Source organism: Mesoplodon mirus (genome assembly GCF_964341445.2).
Source record: "Mesoplodon mirus genome assembly, chromosome: 3".
Taxonomy (NCBI): domain Eukaryota; kingdom Metazoa; phylum Chordata; class Mammalia; order Artiodactyla; family Ziphiidae; genus Mesoplodon; species Mesoplodon mirus.
Genome location: NC_138978.1, coordinates 35,804,237 through 35,823,312, shown reverse-complemented (window position 1 = coordinate 35,823,312; position 19,076 = coordinate 35,804,237). Strand labels below are relative to the sequence as shown.

The 19,076-nt window shown below is 37.5% G+C and overlaps 1 protein-coding gene across 1 annotated transcript in view; it reads right to left on the bottom strand.

The window, feature by feature from the left end:
* RLF (RLF zinc finger) overlaps positions 1–19,076 on the bottom strand; it is a 79,202-nt gene that overhangs the window by 39,060 nt on the left and 21,066 nt on the right. The window contains exons 2-4 of the mRNA XM_082613622.1: positions 9,220–9,374; positions 8,205–8,286; positions 4,384–4,516 (exon numbers count right to left, since the gene is read on the bottom strand). Coding sequence (XP_082469748.1) covers positions 4,384–4,516; positions 8,205–8,286; positions 9,220–9,374 — 370 coding nt within the window. The remainder of the gene's footprint in view (positions 1–4,383; positions 4,517–8,204; positions 8,287–9,219; positions 9,375–19,076) is intronic.

Genomic DNA, 19,076 nt, shown 5'->3' with positions numbered 1-19,076 from the left:
TCACTGTCACGACCTTCTCTTGTTGCGGAGCACAGGCTCCAGACGCGCAGGCTCAGTAGCTGTGGCACACGGGCTTAGTTGCTCTGTGGCATGTGGGATCTTCCCAGACCAGGGCTCGAACCCGTGTCCCCTGCATTGGCAGGCAGATTCTCAACCACTGCGCCACCAAGGAAGCCCTAAAACAGTGTTTCTTAAACTTGAAAGTGCCTTCTGAACCACTGGGGGAACTGTAGTAAAATGCAGATGCTAATTCAGTAGGTCTGGGATGGGACCTGAGACTGTGCTTTTCTAATAAGCCTCTCAGGTAATAGCCATGCTACTAGGTCTACAGGCCACATGTGGAATAGAAATCATTAATATTAATGATAAACCACCGGGATAGTGGGAAGGGGAGGGAGAGACCACTGGCCCAATCTTAACTACATATCAGAATCAACTGTAGAGATTTTAAAATTCTTTTTAAAAAAATAGGTAACACCATATACGCAAACGACACAAAATTCAAAAGGCACACCAAAAGGTATACAGTTAAAAGTTGTCTCCCTTCTACTCTGACTCCAGTCCCCTAGTCTCTCTCCCCAAGAAACAATAATCATTTCCAATTTTTTGTTTATCCTTCCAGAAACATTCTTAGTACAGAAGACATATTTCTTTTCCCACTTACTATATCATACGGGTCATTCTATCACATCACTGTACATTGAGAGCTACCTCAATACTTTTAACAAATAAGTACTGTTCCACTGCAGGGATATAACTAATTTAACCAATCCCCTCCTGATACACTTGCAAGTTGTTTCCAATCTTTGACAACCGTCAATAAGGCTACAATTTACAGTCCTGTACAGAGGCCATTTCACACATGCACGACTGTATCTATAGCAAAAATTCCTAGAAGTGAAATTACTGCCAAATTAATCTCCACAGATTGTACCAATTTACACTCCCAGCACTTACAGGTGGAAGCTGCCTGTTTCCTGTGGCACTTCAAAAAGGTCTGTATTCCAGAGCTCCAACCCTGGAGATTTTGATTTAGCAGGTAGAGCCTGGACCTTGGGTGGTGTGTGTGTGTGTTCTGGTTTTAAATTCCACAGATACTAATACACAGTCAAGGTCAAAAGGCATGGACAGAAAATAGATCATTTGCATTTGGACTTTTCTCTATTTTAGTCCCACAAGCACTAAATTCCACAAAATGAACTCACAATCATATCTCAAATAGCTCCTCGTTCCTTACTTCTATTTTCAGTAATGGTATTCTCTCAATCATAAAGAAATGAAATTTTGGCATTATCCTTCCTTGCCAAATTCTTTCCTAAGGAAATCAACTTAGTTACTGTGTCCTGGCAATTCTTTTTTAAATTCTCTCCAACCTAGCTCCTCCATATTATTTCCTGCCACATCTGTCCCCTACATCCTAAACTGCCTAATATCAGATTATGCTCTATTTATCTGCTCTACCAAGTTGTATGCATTTTCACAAATCTCACACCTGAAAACAGGCATGTTATGTATACAACCCACCCCCTTCTAAATTCCCACAGCATTTTACTTCTTTTACCACACTTAGTTTTCTCTTTAAGTACAATAATAAATGATTAGAGTGTAAGATCTCAGGTTGTGGAATCACAAAACTGAGGTTGAATCATGACTCTCACATATACTAGCTGTGAGGCCCTTGGACAAATTAGTAGACCTGTCTGAGCCTCAAGTTTCTTCATCTATGAAAAGGTTAGTAATATCTACCCCCAAAGAGATGAAAGAATCATAAATGAAATACCAGAATGCAAGTAAGACACAGAGCACAGGGCCAGGCAGAGTAAATGCTCAATACTACTTGCTATTATTTGTCCCTGATATCCCCCTTGTTACACTGTCAGCAATTTGTGTACGAATACCATGCCTTGTTAACTTTTGTATCCCCTACAGCACTAAGCACAATGCTTTATATATTACAGATGTTCAATAAAACCATATATTTAGCAACCAATGGTTATCACTTTAATCAATCAAAAACTTTTAGATATCTCCGCATCTGGGCTCAGATCCTGCCTCCACAGTTTTAACTACACGGCCCTGGGTATGTGTAATCTCTTGCCTGTTTAATGGATTACGGGAGATAGAAAGCACTAATACTGTGCCCATCACATAGCAGGCATTCTATAAATCGTAGCTATTATTTCTATGAGGTAAAACTATTTTACTCAACATGTTACAGCCACAGTTAAACCACTATATCAATTTTTAACACACAGATCAAACTTGCATTTTAAAAATCATTTTAAGTTATGTTAAAATCAATACTTAACTGTATTTTTAAAAAGGAAATCCATCCATAGATTTCAAAAATTATATATATTATTTTTTTTGCAGTACACGGGCATCTCACTGTTGTGGCCTCTCCCGTTGCGGAGCACAGGCTCCGGACGCGCAGGCCCAGTGGCCATGGCTCATGGGCCCAGCTGCTCCGTGGCATGTGGGATCTTCCCGGACCGGGGCACGAACCCATGTCCCCTGCATCGGCAGGTAGACTCTCAACCACTGCGCCACCAGGGAAGCTCACATTTCAATATTTAAAATGACATAATGAAGTGTACACTAAGATGTCTCACTCCCAACTGATCCCTTCTGTATATTATTTTTTTCTAAACATTTTAATACAAAATAAAAATGTTTAATCATATACCCTCTCCTCCATCTAGGTTCAACAACTGAACTGTTTTGCCATATTTCTTTATCTAGCTTTTCTTTTTCTCAGCCACTTAAAAAGTAAGGTGCAAACATCATGGCAGTTTACCTCATATATACTTCAACATGTAAAAAATGGTAACATTTAAGGTCCAGCTAAAAATTTTGTTCTTTTCTAACAGAAAAGAGTGTTTTTGTTTTTACTGAAGGCTCAGGTGGCACATGACAATTCATAAAATGGCTTCAGAGGTAGGTGGTAGAACGGAAAAAATGAACTGGGGTGGGAAAGAAAAACAACCAGGAAGAAGTAAGAGCTGGCTGGTTCCTTCTCAGCTTGATTTAGGGGAGGAAGTTAGTACCTCTGAACAATTAGGATGGATCTCTTCCCTCAACCCTTGGTAGGGGAGAGAAAAAAAAAGAACAAAAGGATGCTGCTTTGGCTCTCCTGAGTCTCAAGGAAAATGGGGAAAAGCCAGTGCTTTAGGCTTCCCTGGTGGCGCAGTGGTTGAGAGTCCGCCTGCCGATGCAGCAGATGCAGGTTTGTGCCCTGGTCCGGGAGGATTCCACATGCCGCGGAGCGGCTGGGCCCGTAAGCCATGGCTGCTGAGCCTGCACGTCCGGAGCCTGTGCTCCGCAACAGGAGAGGCCACAACAGTGAGAGGCCCGCGTACCGCAAAAAAAAAAAAAAAAAAAGAATCCACCTGCCAATGCAGGGGACACGAGTTCAAGCCCTGGTCCGGGAAGATCCCACATGCCATGGAGCAACTAAGCCCGTGCACCACAACTACTGAGCTTGCACCCTAGAGCCCGCAAGCCGCAACTGCTGAGCCTCCGTGCCACAACTACTGAAGCCCGCAGGCCTAGAGCCCGTGCTCTGCAACAAGAGAAGCCACCACAATGAGAAGCCCATGCACCATAACGAAGAGTAGCCCCTGCTCGCTGCAACTAGAGAAAGCCCGCATGCAGCAACAATGATCCAATGCAGCCAAAAATAAATTTTAAAAAATGTCTTAAATAAAATAAAAATTAAAAAAGATCTATCTAAAGTGTAAATAAAAGCTGTTCTGAAACTCATTATTATTCCAGAAACATACTTAACAGAACGTGATCCTTTTTAACTTTCCACTAACTTAAAGCAAATGAAATCATAATTGTTGGACATATAAAATGAGACATGTTGTGTGTCTAAAATGCAAATGTCAACTATGTCAACTCAAACCCATAAATCTTCTGGACTTAAACTGACAACTTTGTAAGAATTTTCTTTCTTTGCATATCTCTATAAAAACGCTAAATTCCAATGTTTCATAAATTTAAAATAAGAAGTAATTTTTTTTCATAATCCTCAGCTGTAGTAACCAGTAAACAAAATATCATTATAAGCAAAGCTCTATTATATACCAAGGACTGGAAGCAGATTATTAATTTCTATCTCAGGAACTCTGTATAAACATTGTCAGTCAATGCAACATTGAAAAACAAGTATAAAGGGATACTTTTAAAACACTACATAAATATTCAAGAATCCTTAAGCAAAACATTAAGTGCTAATGGTTAGTTTTTACTATTCAAAGGATACGAGAATGATTGGTTATAGATACACAGGTGAAATTCACAAAATTTTAACCCAGAAAAAATTTTTAATTCTCTTAGAACTAAATCCTCCTTCAATAGTCAGTATAGTTTTAAGCTTACCTTCTTCTGTTTCTACTGGCTGTTGAGACAGAATTTTAAGAAGAACAGGGTTTTTCCACACTCCCTCCTTGGTAACATGAACCAGTATTTGTAGGTTATTATTCCCAAATTCCAATAATGCATCATGTGACTCCTTAAAAAAAAAAAACGCATATCCAGAAAACAGCCAATATAACGTCATTTTTCCCTTTCAATATATCTGAATGTCTATGAAAAGACCCGTATCTTGGATTTCCTAGAAATAAATAAGCAGAAAAAAAAATATCCTCAAAGTTTTGTGAAATTCTGTTGCTGCTTTTTAAAACATGAAACTAGGGCATTTTCACTAAGTTAAAGAGTACCTTTAAAATATTTTCCTGAATTCTCCTAGGTAAAATTATCACAATTCAATTTACATCCTTGAATTACTCAATTATTTTAAGGCCACTGGCACAGATTTCTTTTAAAAAGATTCTGCAGTATTCACACAGGCAACCTATTCCTTCTAAGAGAAGTATGACTTAATGGCATCTATTGTTATATATCTTTTTAATTGTTTAAATTCTTCTATCAAAGAACTTTTAAAATGATAGATGGCTCCAGGGACTTCCTGGGCGGTCCAGCAGTTGGGACTCTGTGCTTCCAATGCAGGGGGCGCAGTTCAGTCCCTGGTGGGGAACTGTGATCTCACATGCTGCGCAGACAAAAAATTTTAAAAAGTACACAAAAAAATGATAGATAGCTCCAGTTAAAAGTCATGGAAATGTATGTTATTAGCTGTCATTCTATCTCCTCAGAAAACAAACAAAATGCAATTGCCAATAGTTTATTCTTTAAAATACTTATAAACACAAGGGGCGGGGAGGTAAGGGGTCAGAAATTTAACTTGACATAAATGATTAAGCATATATCTCACTGTCTTTTATTACTAGTGAGGATTATTGGTTGTTTCCATATTCTAAACTTTTGTTTTCCCTTATTTTAGACTGCTGAAATTCTCAAGGAACATAAGCTTTGACTGGTAGCAGTATTTCTTTGGAAAATAAAATATAGGTTAAAAATGTTCACAGACCTAAGACTATAATCTTATATTCACCTAAGTGAAATATAAAAAATAAAGTTCGCTTTTTTTCCCCTTAATTTTCATGTCAGAATGACAGTTTTAATACACACACACACACACACACACACACACCATATACTGAGTTATCTTCTGCTAAGAAAGGTTTTAAAACTGACACAGAAAGTGATATTTCCAATTGACAGTTAACTAACAGCAATATTTAAATGCTATAATTTTCCTTTAATGGCTTGAAATGGCTTGACCTGTCCTCAGGCTTCTTTTTCCTTAACTTAGGACAACAGGCATTTACTTTGCAGTGAAGATGAAGATTCTATGTCAGAATGTGCTGTGTGTGGTTAACATATTTGTAATACCTAACAGCCCTATACCATTACACTTTAGCAGAACACTGTCACCCCCATGATACATAACAACTAAAATAAAAAGCCACTGTTTGGGTTAAAAACAAAAACAATTTTCTAATTTTTCATCTGTTCAAAATACAGTTTATTCTGAGTAAGAATGATGTGTAATCCTTTATTACATATATATACACATACACACACACACACACACACACACGTATATATATATATATATATTATAGCAAAGTTACTTTTAAAAAATAACATTAGGTGGTCCAGTGGTTAGGACTCTGCGTTTCCACTGCAGGGGGCATGGGTTCAATCCCTGGTCAGGGCAGTAAGATCCCACAAGCCTCACAGTGCAGCCAATGAATGAATAAATGAATGAATGAATGAAGAGAGAAGAAGGAAGGAATGAAGGGAGGGAGGGAGGGAGGGAGGCAGGGAGGAAGGCACTTTAAAAAAATAAAAAATAACATTAAATAGAGTCCTTAAAAACTATGGTGGAATTTTAAAAGTAATTAAAAAACTTAGATTTGTTTCTCTTTTAAGGTAAAACTATCCATATCTTGAAATCTACAATACAGAAATACTAGCACAAGATGTTCACTCTAGCACTGTTTACAATAAACAGCAAAGAGATTTGGTCAAATAATTTATGGTGCAACCACATAACAGAATCCCAGGCAGTCATCAAGGGAGAGCTACATATGCAATCCTAGATACATGTCCACGTTAAAATCATTAAGTTAAAAAAAGTTGCAAAAAAACAGGATCTCATTTTTCTTTATTTAAAATTTCATTTCAGAACGTATTTTTATATCCATAATGAAAAGGTCTGGAGGTGTTACACAAGCTGTAAATAGTGGTTGAGAATGCTCTCAGTGGCCTGCTCTTGTAAAACTATTCTCTTACCAAAGTATCCTCAAAACTACCTGCTGCCTTATCCATTTATCACCTAAAATAAGAAAACCTCAAGGTTTTATGTTTCAGATTTCTACAGGGACCATGTCTTATATTTATCTGTACCTCTACTGCATTTATTAAACACATATTCAGAAATGTGAATATATATATCCTAAATGTCTGATAAACACCGGGCAAAGTTACACAGGTCGGAGGGAAGGCAAATATTTTATTCAGGCATACAATCTAAGAAAAGAACAAAGAAATATGAGAGTATTCTCTCTTCAAAGGATACTACTAATAATAATAGTAACAGCCTTAATAAGAATAAGGACACTTGCCCTTCTAGAATGTCATATGCCAGGACAAAACTACTGGCAGGCAGAATGACAAAATCAATATGCTCTGTATGAAAGATGATTTTAACAGCAGCTGTATGAATATGTGAAGAGTTAGGACATTATAGGGATTAAATCAGGCCAAGAACATGACAAAGAATTCTTCTCCTCAAACAGAAAATCTAAAGATTAACATTATATCATTTCATTTTGGATTTTTTATCCTAGAGGAAAGAAATTTCCAGATAACGAGGTGTGTCTGTTAACATGCAAATCTTTACTTATGCCTTCATGAAACAGGTGCAGGCTACCATGGAGTTTGTGTCCTTGAGGAAGCAGTTAAACAAAGCAAGCTCTAGGTATAAATCTAGGTGTAACTTTGGGCAAGCTAATTCACCTCTCTATGCCTGTCTCCCCATTTATAAATGGAGATTCAAATGATCTCTATGGTATAAGGTTTGCAATTTGATTAAAAGATACAAAATGTAAAAACAATGTAGAGTACGGTTTGGTACATAATTAATGATAATAAATGAATGGTAGCTATTTACTTATTATGTCTATTTTCTTTAAATAGTTTTTCTATCTCTACTGGTAACAGGCAAATTTGCCTCCTATTGTTTTTCCTCCTACCTTACTCCCCCTTCTCCAACTTGCTACTTTCTGATCTGCTCATCTAAGAATTCTGATAATCAAGCCAATATAAGAGCCAACGTAGCTCTCCTGTAAGAAAAATGCATGCACAGAATCTCTGATGACTATTTTGACGGTTTAAGAGACGTAGTTAGCATTTTAAGTCCCTGAAGTGTTAGGGGGAAATTACTAGATAAGTGTACTATCAATGAAGCAAATACTGCTACCTTATAAACATATACAATTTTACATTTTAATAGCTTTATTCTGCCTAAAACTTTGTTTCTGAAGAATGAAAACTTTTTTTGTTGATTTCTAAGCTATGTAAAGGCTAACAAAACCAAATGATAGAAAAAAACAACAACTTTTAGCACACTCCCTTCATCTGGAAGGCCTCCTTCTCATTTCATGAACTTACGACCAATATATTATGAATTTGTTTTTGTTCTAAGTTTCCAATTTTGGTTTGCTGGGAGAAATTAACTATGTGTCTTGAATACCTAAACAGAGACCTTTTTTGAGGCCACATCAACTCACCTGTAAAGACTGAAGGAAGAGTACCCAGGCTTCACATGGCAGTTCACTTTCAGACACTGAAAGCAGTAATTCAAAACAACTCCTGGAATATGAATAACTAAGTCAGTATATAACGGTGGTTATAGTCATAATCAAGTACAGTATGACAGTGATACTGAATATACATTTTACATTTATTTAGACTATTTTAAATTTGTTTTTCACTCTTCAAAATTTCATTCAACATTGTTATATTAACTTTTCAACTTAAGAGAAAAAAGAAAAACTATGAGGCTTTAGAGGAGGAATAATGGGATTACAAAACCAGGAATGTTTATCTTGCAAAAAAAAAGTATAAAGTTAGAGGTTTGGGGTTTGGGAAAATAGGAAGGAAAACAGGTAAGACCAGAGAAAAATAAAATGGACCACCACCCAGACTAGAATTTATCCCACCAAACAATCTGCAAACTGAATCAAGGTGATTCCACAACTAAAAACTAACAGCTGTTGTATTTTTTCAATTTGCAAATAAATACATTAAAGGTGTAACTCTGTCTGCTATTAGGCGGCCAAATATTAAAATAGCAGCTAGATTATCATGGACCCTTGGGGTGGTAATCTTATACTGTACCCTGATATTTTCTGGTAGTATAATTCTTATTTCAAATAATATAATTATATTGCAGAATTTCACAGTGTTTCCCCCCAAAGTGTTCCTCAAAGACCACCACAGCTTCCAGATACTCTTGTCACTTCACTTGATCTATTCTTAAGGACAGAGAGAAAATGCATCATTCTAAGCCTGAGTAGGAAAAGAGACTCGAGGCAATTAAAGATTATGTTGCTTGGCTGGAGCTTCACTTATACTTCATCTCCTGAAAATGTGAATATAAAGGCTCAGAGCAAAGGAAATTTCATTCAAAGGTATGACCCTGATGTTGCTTTGAACAATGTGATACCATAGTAAAGAGAAGTCAGGCAAACATTACAACCCAAAATACTCAATTTTAAGAGGAATTTAAGTTCTTAAACTTACAGTACTAATCTGCCAAGCACTAAGAGGACATCTTCGCATTCAGTAGTTAAATACGGGCGAGCACTGGCAAAGCTTTGGATGGCAAGTCGATATACCTCCAGAAGATACACAATATGTTCTGATGCATTCTTGCTGCTTGCATATTGCAATAAGGTCTAAAAAATAAAGTTAGAGTTTTAATTATTTAAAAAAAAATAAGGACAATGAAACAAACAAGACTATCTTTGTTCTCAAATGCACTACCCCTTCCTTTTTGTGTAACAGATGCATACACCTTTTATTTGCCTTTTTTTCAACATCTTTATTGGAGTATAATTGCTTTACAGTGGTGTGTTAGTTTCTGCTTTATAACAAAGTGAATCAGTTATACATATACATATGTTCCCATACCTCTTCCCTCTTGCACCTCCCTCCCTCCCACCCTCCCTATCCCACCCCTCTAGGTGGTCACAAACCACAGAGCTGATCTCCCTGTGTTATGCGGCTGCTTCCCACTAGCTATCTATTTTACGTTTGGTAGTGTATGTATGTCCATGCCACTCTCTCACTTTGTCACAGCTTACCTTTCCCCCTCCCCATATCCTCAAGTTCATTCTCTAGTAGGTCTGTGTCTTTATTCCCGTCTTACCCTTAGGTTCTTCATGACCTTTTTTTTTCTTCTTAGATTCCATATATATGTGTTAGCATACGGTGTTTGTTTTTCTCTTTCTGACTTACTTCACTCTGTATGACAGACTCTAGGTCCATCCACCTCACTACAAATAACTCAATTTCGTTTCTTTTGATGGATGAGTAATATTCCATTGTATATATGTGCCACATCTTCTTTATCCATTCATCTGTTGATGGACACTTAGGTTGCTTCCATGTCCTGGCTATTGTAAATAGAGCTGCAATGAACATATTGGTACATGACTCTTTTAGAATTATGGTTTGCTCAGGGTATATGCCCAGTAGTGGGACTGCTAGGTCGTATGGTTCTATTTGTAGTTTTTTAAGGAACCTCCATACTGTTCTCCATAGTGGCTGCATCAATTTACATTCCCACCAACAGTGCAAGAGGGTTCCCTTTTCTCCACACCCTCTCCAGCATTTATTGTTTCTAGATTTTTTTTTTTTCTTTTTTTGCGGTACGCAGGCCTCTCACTGTTGTGGCCCCTCCCGTTGCGGAGCACAGGCTCCGGACACGCAGGCTCAGCGGCCATGGCTCACGGGCCCAGCTGCTCCGCGGCATGTGGGATCTTCCGGGACTGGGTCACGAACCCGTGTCCCCTGCAACGGCAGGCGGGCTCCCAACCACTGCGTCACCAGGGAAGCCCTGTTTCTAGATTTTTTGATGATGGCCATTCTGACCGGTGTGAGATGATATCGCACTGTAGTTTTGATTTGCATTTGGTTTGTTTAGAGGATTCTAAACAAATGAATTGTTTGTTAATGTTTGTTAATTGTTTGTTAATGAATTGTTTCTGCTGAGTTAAAGAAAAGGCAGAACTGCTCTTTTGACATGAGAATAAATCTAAGAATAAAGCCATAAAACGCCTATAGTTGTTCTCACTAGAGGTCTGGAGTTACCATCTCTGAAATTCAGTAATGTTTCATTAATACAACATTAAATTGAACACCAACCATGTGCCAATACACTGGGTATACAAGGATAAGAATATGATCCCTGACTTACACAAGAGACTTATTGCTGAGTGTAGCCCTCTCAGCTCTTTTTTCTACACACGTAGAACTTATTAGGCTTAATTTATACTTACCAATTTATAAAAGGTTGAGGTTTTTATTTTTAATGAAGTTTATTTCGAAAACTAATATAATGCCAAATGCCAGTTTATTTGTTTACAATGGGGGACAGTCATATTACCACCTAGGGTCCCCATTCCCCATACTTTGATATAAGAGGTTATTTGGTGAGTTTAAAATCTAAAACAAAGGAAAACACAACCACAATAAAGCCTGATAAATTACATGTGCTCAAATGACGACAGAAAGCTGGCTTCTATTCTCTCTGGACAGTGTGGAAAATCTGCCAAATTCTGGTTTGGGGTCTCTCTTTCTAGGTTCCACAAAGTTGCTCTCCCTACTATTAATATATTTCTTTCCTCTAACAACTGAATAGGTTTTGCTTATGCTTAACTGATACATCTCATTAGGTTAAGACTTGAATTGTGCAAGTTCCCCCCCCCCCCAGAACACACATTCTGACTGGGCTAGGGAGTTAAGGCTACTTCAATAATAATTTCTTCTAACTTCCTGTCTTCTGATTTTTCTGCTTAGCAAACTTCAAATAGCTGTGGTGGCACTGCAGGATTCCACTGATCTGCAGTTTTTTTCTGCAGTTTTCACAATAACAGTCCCTATATCTGTTCTGATAATTAAGAACTGACTGGTCTTGATTATTTAAAACAAACAAACTTAACAGGGAAATAAATATATGATCAACCATTATACCATATACAGTAAAAGCTCTCTTAACTAACACATTGGATTATCTGATCTTTGCATACTTGAATGATCAAGCCAGTTAAGCTATTTTAGTATACCCATTTCAATTCAGTATCTTGCTGCTTTATCACAGTCACTTTAGAGAAGTGGGCTCTTTCTGTATTTTCAGAAAAGCATTATGTCCCCATCTAATCAAATCCCAAATTTTAGTAAAATAAGAAAAAAAAACAATAATAACAGAGGATCATAAAACTGAGCCCACAAAAATCCTTTCTAGCTAAAACAGTGAAGAGAAAGAACGCAGAATCGTGTGCTTATCAGTTACATAAATAAGATTTCACATAATCTCTCTGAAGAAATTTATTAAAATCTATGTCAGAAAGAAATTGTTTTAGGTCAGCAAATTACTTACTGTCTGCATTGGTTAATCTGAAAACCAGAGGGCTTTACAAATTTATATTCAGTAGCAGATTTTATGCTCCTGAGGTCAGATTTATCTTATCAATCTTTACAGGCCTAACACTCTTCTACCCGCTTCCATCTCCATAGGACATTCAAGTCTCAATAAATGTTTACTGAATAAATTTACCATTTTACTGAATAAACTCATCATTCTATTCATTTAACAAATATTTTTTGATAGCCTATTCTAGTAAGGAGCTAGGTACTGGGGGGAAAGAGGTGGGGGCCTATCTTCGCGGAGCTTTCAGAATGAGTCAACACAGCATGACAGTTGAAACCACACATACAAATTAACCAACTACTGGCTAAAGTATGCAAAGAGAAGGGTATAGTGCATACAGATGAGGTTATTCTTTCCACAGTCCACCTTCCCACTCAGAAGCTCCTGCCACCAATCTAGTATCTTCTGACACAGACATTCCATTAAGACTCCCAACAAGTTACACAATTTCAAAGATTCAATACCCCATGACTATTTATGTTTACGTTTTTCCCTATACTGATTTATATATTTTTTATATTCCTAAATCTTTTCCCCCTTACATGTTAATCACATTAAGGAGGTGTCCTTAACATGTCCACTATGAGCATACTCTGGACATTGGAAGAATCACTGGAACAATCTTCATTATCATCTTTTTTTAAAATGCAAGATTAAACTGAATGAATTATAGCCACCCAAATGACATTTTAAGTACCTCATGTAAACAAAGTTCCATCAGAAGCAGAAAAGAAAAATGGAAGTCTCTTATTTTTCTTTAGACATTCAAATTTTAGACACCAACAAAACTGAATAAGAAAGGGGCAATAAATGATAACTATGATTCCCTCAAGTTCACTGGCATTCTTCAGAGACCAAATTAATGGCCTCTTCTCTTTGTTTCAGAAATTCATTTACGCTACAAAAGCTTACTATGTGGCAATACTGTGCTGGGTACTAGAGATGAAGGCTCTTATCCTGCCCTTAAAGAACTAAATACACTGAGAGGTCAGATAAATTAGCCCAATCAGGTACCATCTTTGATTATTTTAAACATTCTTACTGAGGTGCTCTCATTCATATCCCAGGCAGATTATCTCTCAAGTCCTTGCTATATACCTCAAATGCCTGTTAGACATTTCCATCTGGATGTCCTAGTCAAATCTAAAACTCAACATGTTGAAAACAAACATCTTCCCCAGCAAATATGTTCTTCCTCCTATGTTCCATCTGCTTCTTTTCAGGAGCCAGAGCTAAAAAAACCTGTCCTTGAAACCACCACACCAAAGTTTGCTGATTCAACTGCAGAAATACCTTTGTCTGTGATCTTATGCTTTATTTCTACAGCCAGTAACCTAGACCAGGGCCCCAACATCCCTCACCTGGAATGCTACAACAGTTTACTTCTCTAGGCTAAATATCCTCCGGTTCTGTGTATGTGTTGTAGTCATAACGTATCTGTACACAAAAAAAATTAATGCACAGGGAAAAAAACTAGAAGGAACTCAGCTAATATGGTTATTAGCACTGGAGTAGTAGTAGGATTATAAACAATTTTCTATCATTTTTATAATTTTCTGAAATTCTTCCCAAATTTTCTTTAATAAGTATTATTATGTTTACAGTGAAGGAAAGAATCTCTTCCCTATCCCAATTCTATCTATATTCCTCACTACATGGTTTCATACATTCCTTACTACATGGTTTCAAACAGGTTGGTAGCATCCTGACTATTCTCTGAAACTATCAAGGAAGGAGAATTTTTTTCTTCATGATGGTCATATTTTATGCAGGGATGCATTCCAATTTAAAAGTCAAATGGTTCAAGACTAATTTTTCCAATGGAATAACCATAGTTAATTTTTTTTTTTTTTGCGGTACGCATGCTTCTTACTGTTGTGGCCTCTCCCGTTGCGGAGCACAGGCTCCGGACGCGCAGCCTCAGCGGCCAAGGCTCACGGGCCTAGCCGCTCTGCGGCATGTGGGATCTTCCCAGACCGGGGCACGAACCCGTGTCCCCTGCATCGGCAGGCGGACTCAACCACTGCACCACCAGGGAAGCCCCATAGTTAATATTTCTGAGCACACAGTATGCACTAGGTATCTTCCTAAGAGCTTTACATGCTACAAACATTTAATACAACAACCTGAAGAGCTGGGTGATTTATCATCAGCTCATTTTTAAAATGGGGAAACCAAAGCACAGAGAGATTAAGTTATTTTCCAAAAGACACCTGGTAGTAAATGTTAGGATTCGAACTAAGGTCATCTGACTCCAGAGCCCACACTTACTTACTGTGCTACAAGACTTTTCAGAATGCACAATTCTACAACTATTTTAGGTGTGTTTTAAAACTCTACTTTCCCCACCAGGTGTTAACTTTAACCTTTTACAGCAAGTAGTATCATGGTCATCACTTGGCCTTCTTCCTGAGAGTTTACAACATTTAATTTCCATTTAAAGTGACTGCTTCTGGGGAGAGTTTTCCAGCAATAGTGCTGATTGACACTCCACAGTTCAGAATGCTGGTGGTTCACAAAGAAATGACAAAAAATATCTGGTACTTGTTAAAGCTGCACGTCCTATGGCAACAGGAAATTATGTGACTTTTCATAGAGGAGGATTTTCATTATTTCAAATTTTGCACATAAAGCGAGAAATCTTATTGATTTTAATTTCTCAATTCATGAAATTCCCAGAATTACACAAATTTGAGTAAAATGTGATTGCACTATGATAGACAGACTTTCAGCAGGAGGTAGCACTTGCGCTGGATTTCTGAGGTACGGGTCAAGTTTGAAAATGCAAAAGTGAGGGGAACAGGACTCCAAGTACACAGTAACTTGAACAAAGTCAGAAAAGACCAATAGAACAGATAGGGCAAACAGTGACAAGACTTTACATCCGTTGGTGAGGAAGCACGGGAGGTTTCCCTAGAAGAGACTAAGCTGGGTGTAAGATGGAATGGGAAGAGAACAGCTGACTGCTTGCTTACATTCAGAAAGTGGCTAGAGTAAATTACAACTTTTAAGTCTTTTACATATGTTGCTATTAGGCCCCACCTCACACTTTCTATATTGGTTACAGTTGTTTTTTTAAAATCCAGAAATATGACTTACTTATTACTCTATCTACCTACCTATTCATCTATCCTGGATTCAGTTCATCATCCCAGCCTACCAAGATTATTTTTAGATAGTGATTCTGTCATGGGATTTAACTATGCTATCTAACTTCATTTCATTTTCAAAAATATCTTTTGCTGTTTTTTCATACAATTAATATCCTTTATTGTTTAAGAAATACAGATCAACAGAGAAGTAAAAATAAAAATGTCAACAATCTACACTATCACTACCCAAAAACAGACCACTGTTAACAGGTAATATTAAGCTTGAGGGGTTTTTAATGCCTAAATAGCAGTATTTTAATGGACTCAAACTATACATTGTTTTGTAAAATTTTCTTCAACATCAGTATTTTTATAGTTCACGTGTGTATCACAGTTTATTACTCAAGTCCCTGTTTGTGGGCATGATGGTTTCTAACACTGCATTATTATATATAATATTTAGGACAATGTTCTATAAATGGAATTGCTGGGTCAAAGGATGCATAATTCTTAAGACTTCACATAGTGCCAAATTCTGCACCAGAAAATTTGTTCCAATTTACATTCCTATTACTTATGGAAGATAGTAACAGATTGAGGAACTGTCACAATTATTGTACATTACAACCTAAATACAACTGTTTGAGGGTCAACTGGATAAGGGAAATACATTATTTTGTTTATTCAATTTATAATCTTTTCATTACTACTGCGGTTGAATAAAAATTTTCATGTTTCTTTTACAGCACCCATATGGTATCTTCATTTCAGTTATCAATAACAGTAAGGAAGAGAGCTTGGATGAGAACAGCATCAACAGTTAATCTTCCCAAAAAACTGAAGAGGGAATACATCCTAACTCATTCTATGAGGCCAGCATTACCTTGGTACAAAAGCCAGACAAAGACTACAAGTAACGAAAACTACAGATCTATATGCCTTATGAACACTGATACAAAAATCATCAACAAAATACTAGCAAACTGGATTCAATGGCATATTAAAATGGATTATACACTATGACCAAGTGGGATTTATTCCTGGAATGCAAGGATGGTAAAGCATATAAAAATCAATTAGTGTACTACACCACATTAAGAGCATGAAGGGAAAAAACCTCACACGATCACCTCCACTGATGCAGAAAGAGTGTCTGAAAAATTCAACAACCTTTCATGCATGATTAAAAAAAAAAAAAGGCAAGAAACACTCAACAAACTAGGAGTAGAAGAAAATTACCTCCACATAATATAGACCATGAATGAAAAACCCTCACATTACACTCAATGGTGAAAGACTAAAAGCTTTTCCTTTAAGGTCAGGAAGAAGGATATCCACATTCACCACTTCTATTCAATACAGTACTGGAAGTCTCAGTGAGAGCAATTAGGCAAGAAAAAGAAATAAAAGGCATCCAAATTGGAAAGAAAAATACAAGTATCACTGTTTGCAGATGACATGATTTTACATATATAGAATATTAAATATTCCACACCAAAATAACTATTCATATAAACAAGTTCAGCAACAAAGTTGCAGGATACAAAATCAACATACAAAAACCAGTTGTTTTTTGTTTTTGGCCACGCCGCACAGCTTGCAGGATCTTAGTTCCACAACAGGGATCAAACCTGGGCCCACAGCAGTGAAACCACAGAGTCCTAACCACTGGACTGCCAGGGAATTCCCTCAGTTGTGGTTTTATACACTAACAATAAATAATCTGAAAAGGAAGTTAACTATTCCATTTACAATCGCATCAAAAAAAACAGGAATAAACCAAGGAAGTGAAAGACTTGCACACTGAAAACTATTAAAACTTGATGAGAGGGCTTCCCTGGTGGCACAGTGGTTAAGAATCCGCCTGCCAATGCAGGGGACACAGGTTCGAGCCCTGGTCCGGGAAGATCCCACATGCTGCGGAGCAACTAAGCCCATGCACCACAACTACTGAGCCTGCGCTCTAGAGTCCGCGAGCCACAACTACTGAGCCTGAGTGCCATAACTACTGAAGCCCGCGCGCCTAGAGCATGTGCTCTGCAACAACAAAAGCCACTGCAAGGAGAAGCCAACACACCACAATGAAGAGTAGCCCCTGCTCGCAGCAACTAGAGAAAGCCCGTGCACAGCCACAAAGACCCAGTGCAGCAGCAATCAATCAATCGATAAATAAATTTATATATTAAAAAAATTGATGAGTGATATTAAAGAAGACACAAATAAATGGCAAGACATGTCATAAAAATGTCCACGGATTCAAAGACAATATTGTTAAGATGTCAATACTATACAAAGCAACCCATAGATTCAATGCAATCCCTATCAAAATCCCAATGACTTTTTTGGGGGGCAGAAATAGAAAATTCCATCCTAAAATTAACACAGAATCTCAAGGGACCTTGAACTGCCAAAACAAACTTGAAAAAGAAGAATGAAGTTGTAAATCTGATACTTTCTGATTTCAAAATTTACTACAAAGCTACAGTAATCAAAGCAGTGTGTACTTGAGTAAAGACGGACACACAGACCAAGGAAATAGAAGACTCCAGAAATAAACCCTCGCATATATGGTCAAATGATTTTCCAGGGTGCCAAGACCATTCAGTGGGGGAAATGACAGTCTTTTCAACAAACGGTGTTGGGAAAATTGAATATCCATATGCAAAAGAATTAGACTCTTACCTTATACCATAAATTAGCTCAAAATAGATCTAAGGTCAGACTGCAAAGGCAAAAGAAATAAAAGCAAAAATAAACAAATGAGACCTAACGAAACTTAAAAACTTTTGCACAGCAAACAAAACCATCAACAAAACGAAAAGACAACCTATGGAACGGGAGAAAATATTTGCAAATGATGTGACTGACAAGGGGTTAATATCCAAAATGTACCAACAACTCCTACAACTCAGTATCAAAAAACCAAACAACAATGGGCTTCCCTGGTGGCGCAGTGGCTGGGAGTCCGCCTGCCGATGTAGGGGACATGGGTTCATGCCCCGGTCTGGGAAGATCCCACATGCCGTGGAGCGGCTAGGCCCGTGAGCCATGGCCGCTGAGGCTGCGCGTCCGGAGCCTGTGCTCTGCAATGGGAGAGGCCCGCGTATCGCAGAAAAAAAACCAAAAAACCAAACAACCCAATCAATATATGGGCAGAAGACCTAAACAGACATCTCTCCAAAAAGACACACAGATGACCAACAGGCACATGAAAAGATACTCAACATCACTAATTATCAGAGAAACGCAAATCAAAACCACAAAATCACTTCACATCAGTCAGAATGGCTATCATCAAAAAGTCTACAAATAACAAATGCTGGACAGAACATGGAGAAAAAGGAACCCTCCTACACTGTTGGTGGGAACGTAAACTGGTGCAGCCACTATGGAAAAAAGTATGAAGATTCCTTTAAAAACTAAAAATAAAGCTACCATATCATCCAGCAAACTCCACCTCTGGGCATATATCCTGAAAAGACAAAAACTGTGATTTGAAAAGATACATGTACCCCTATGTTCACAGCAGCATTATTCACAATACCCAAGATGGAAATAACCCAAACGCCCACCAAGAGACAATTGGCTTGAGAAGATGTGGGGTGTGTGTGTGTGTGTGTGTGTACACACACACACACACACACCACACACAACAGAATATTACACAGTCATAAAATAGAATGAAATATTGCCATTTGCAGCAACATGGATGGACCTAGAGAATATCATACTAAATGAAGTCAGTCAGACAGAGAAAGACAAATATCATATGATATCACTTATATGGGAAATCTAAAAAATAATAAAAATGAATCTATATACGAAACAGAAACAGACTCACAGACATAGAAAAC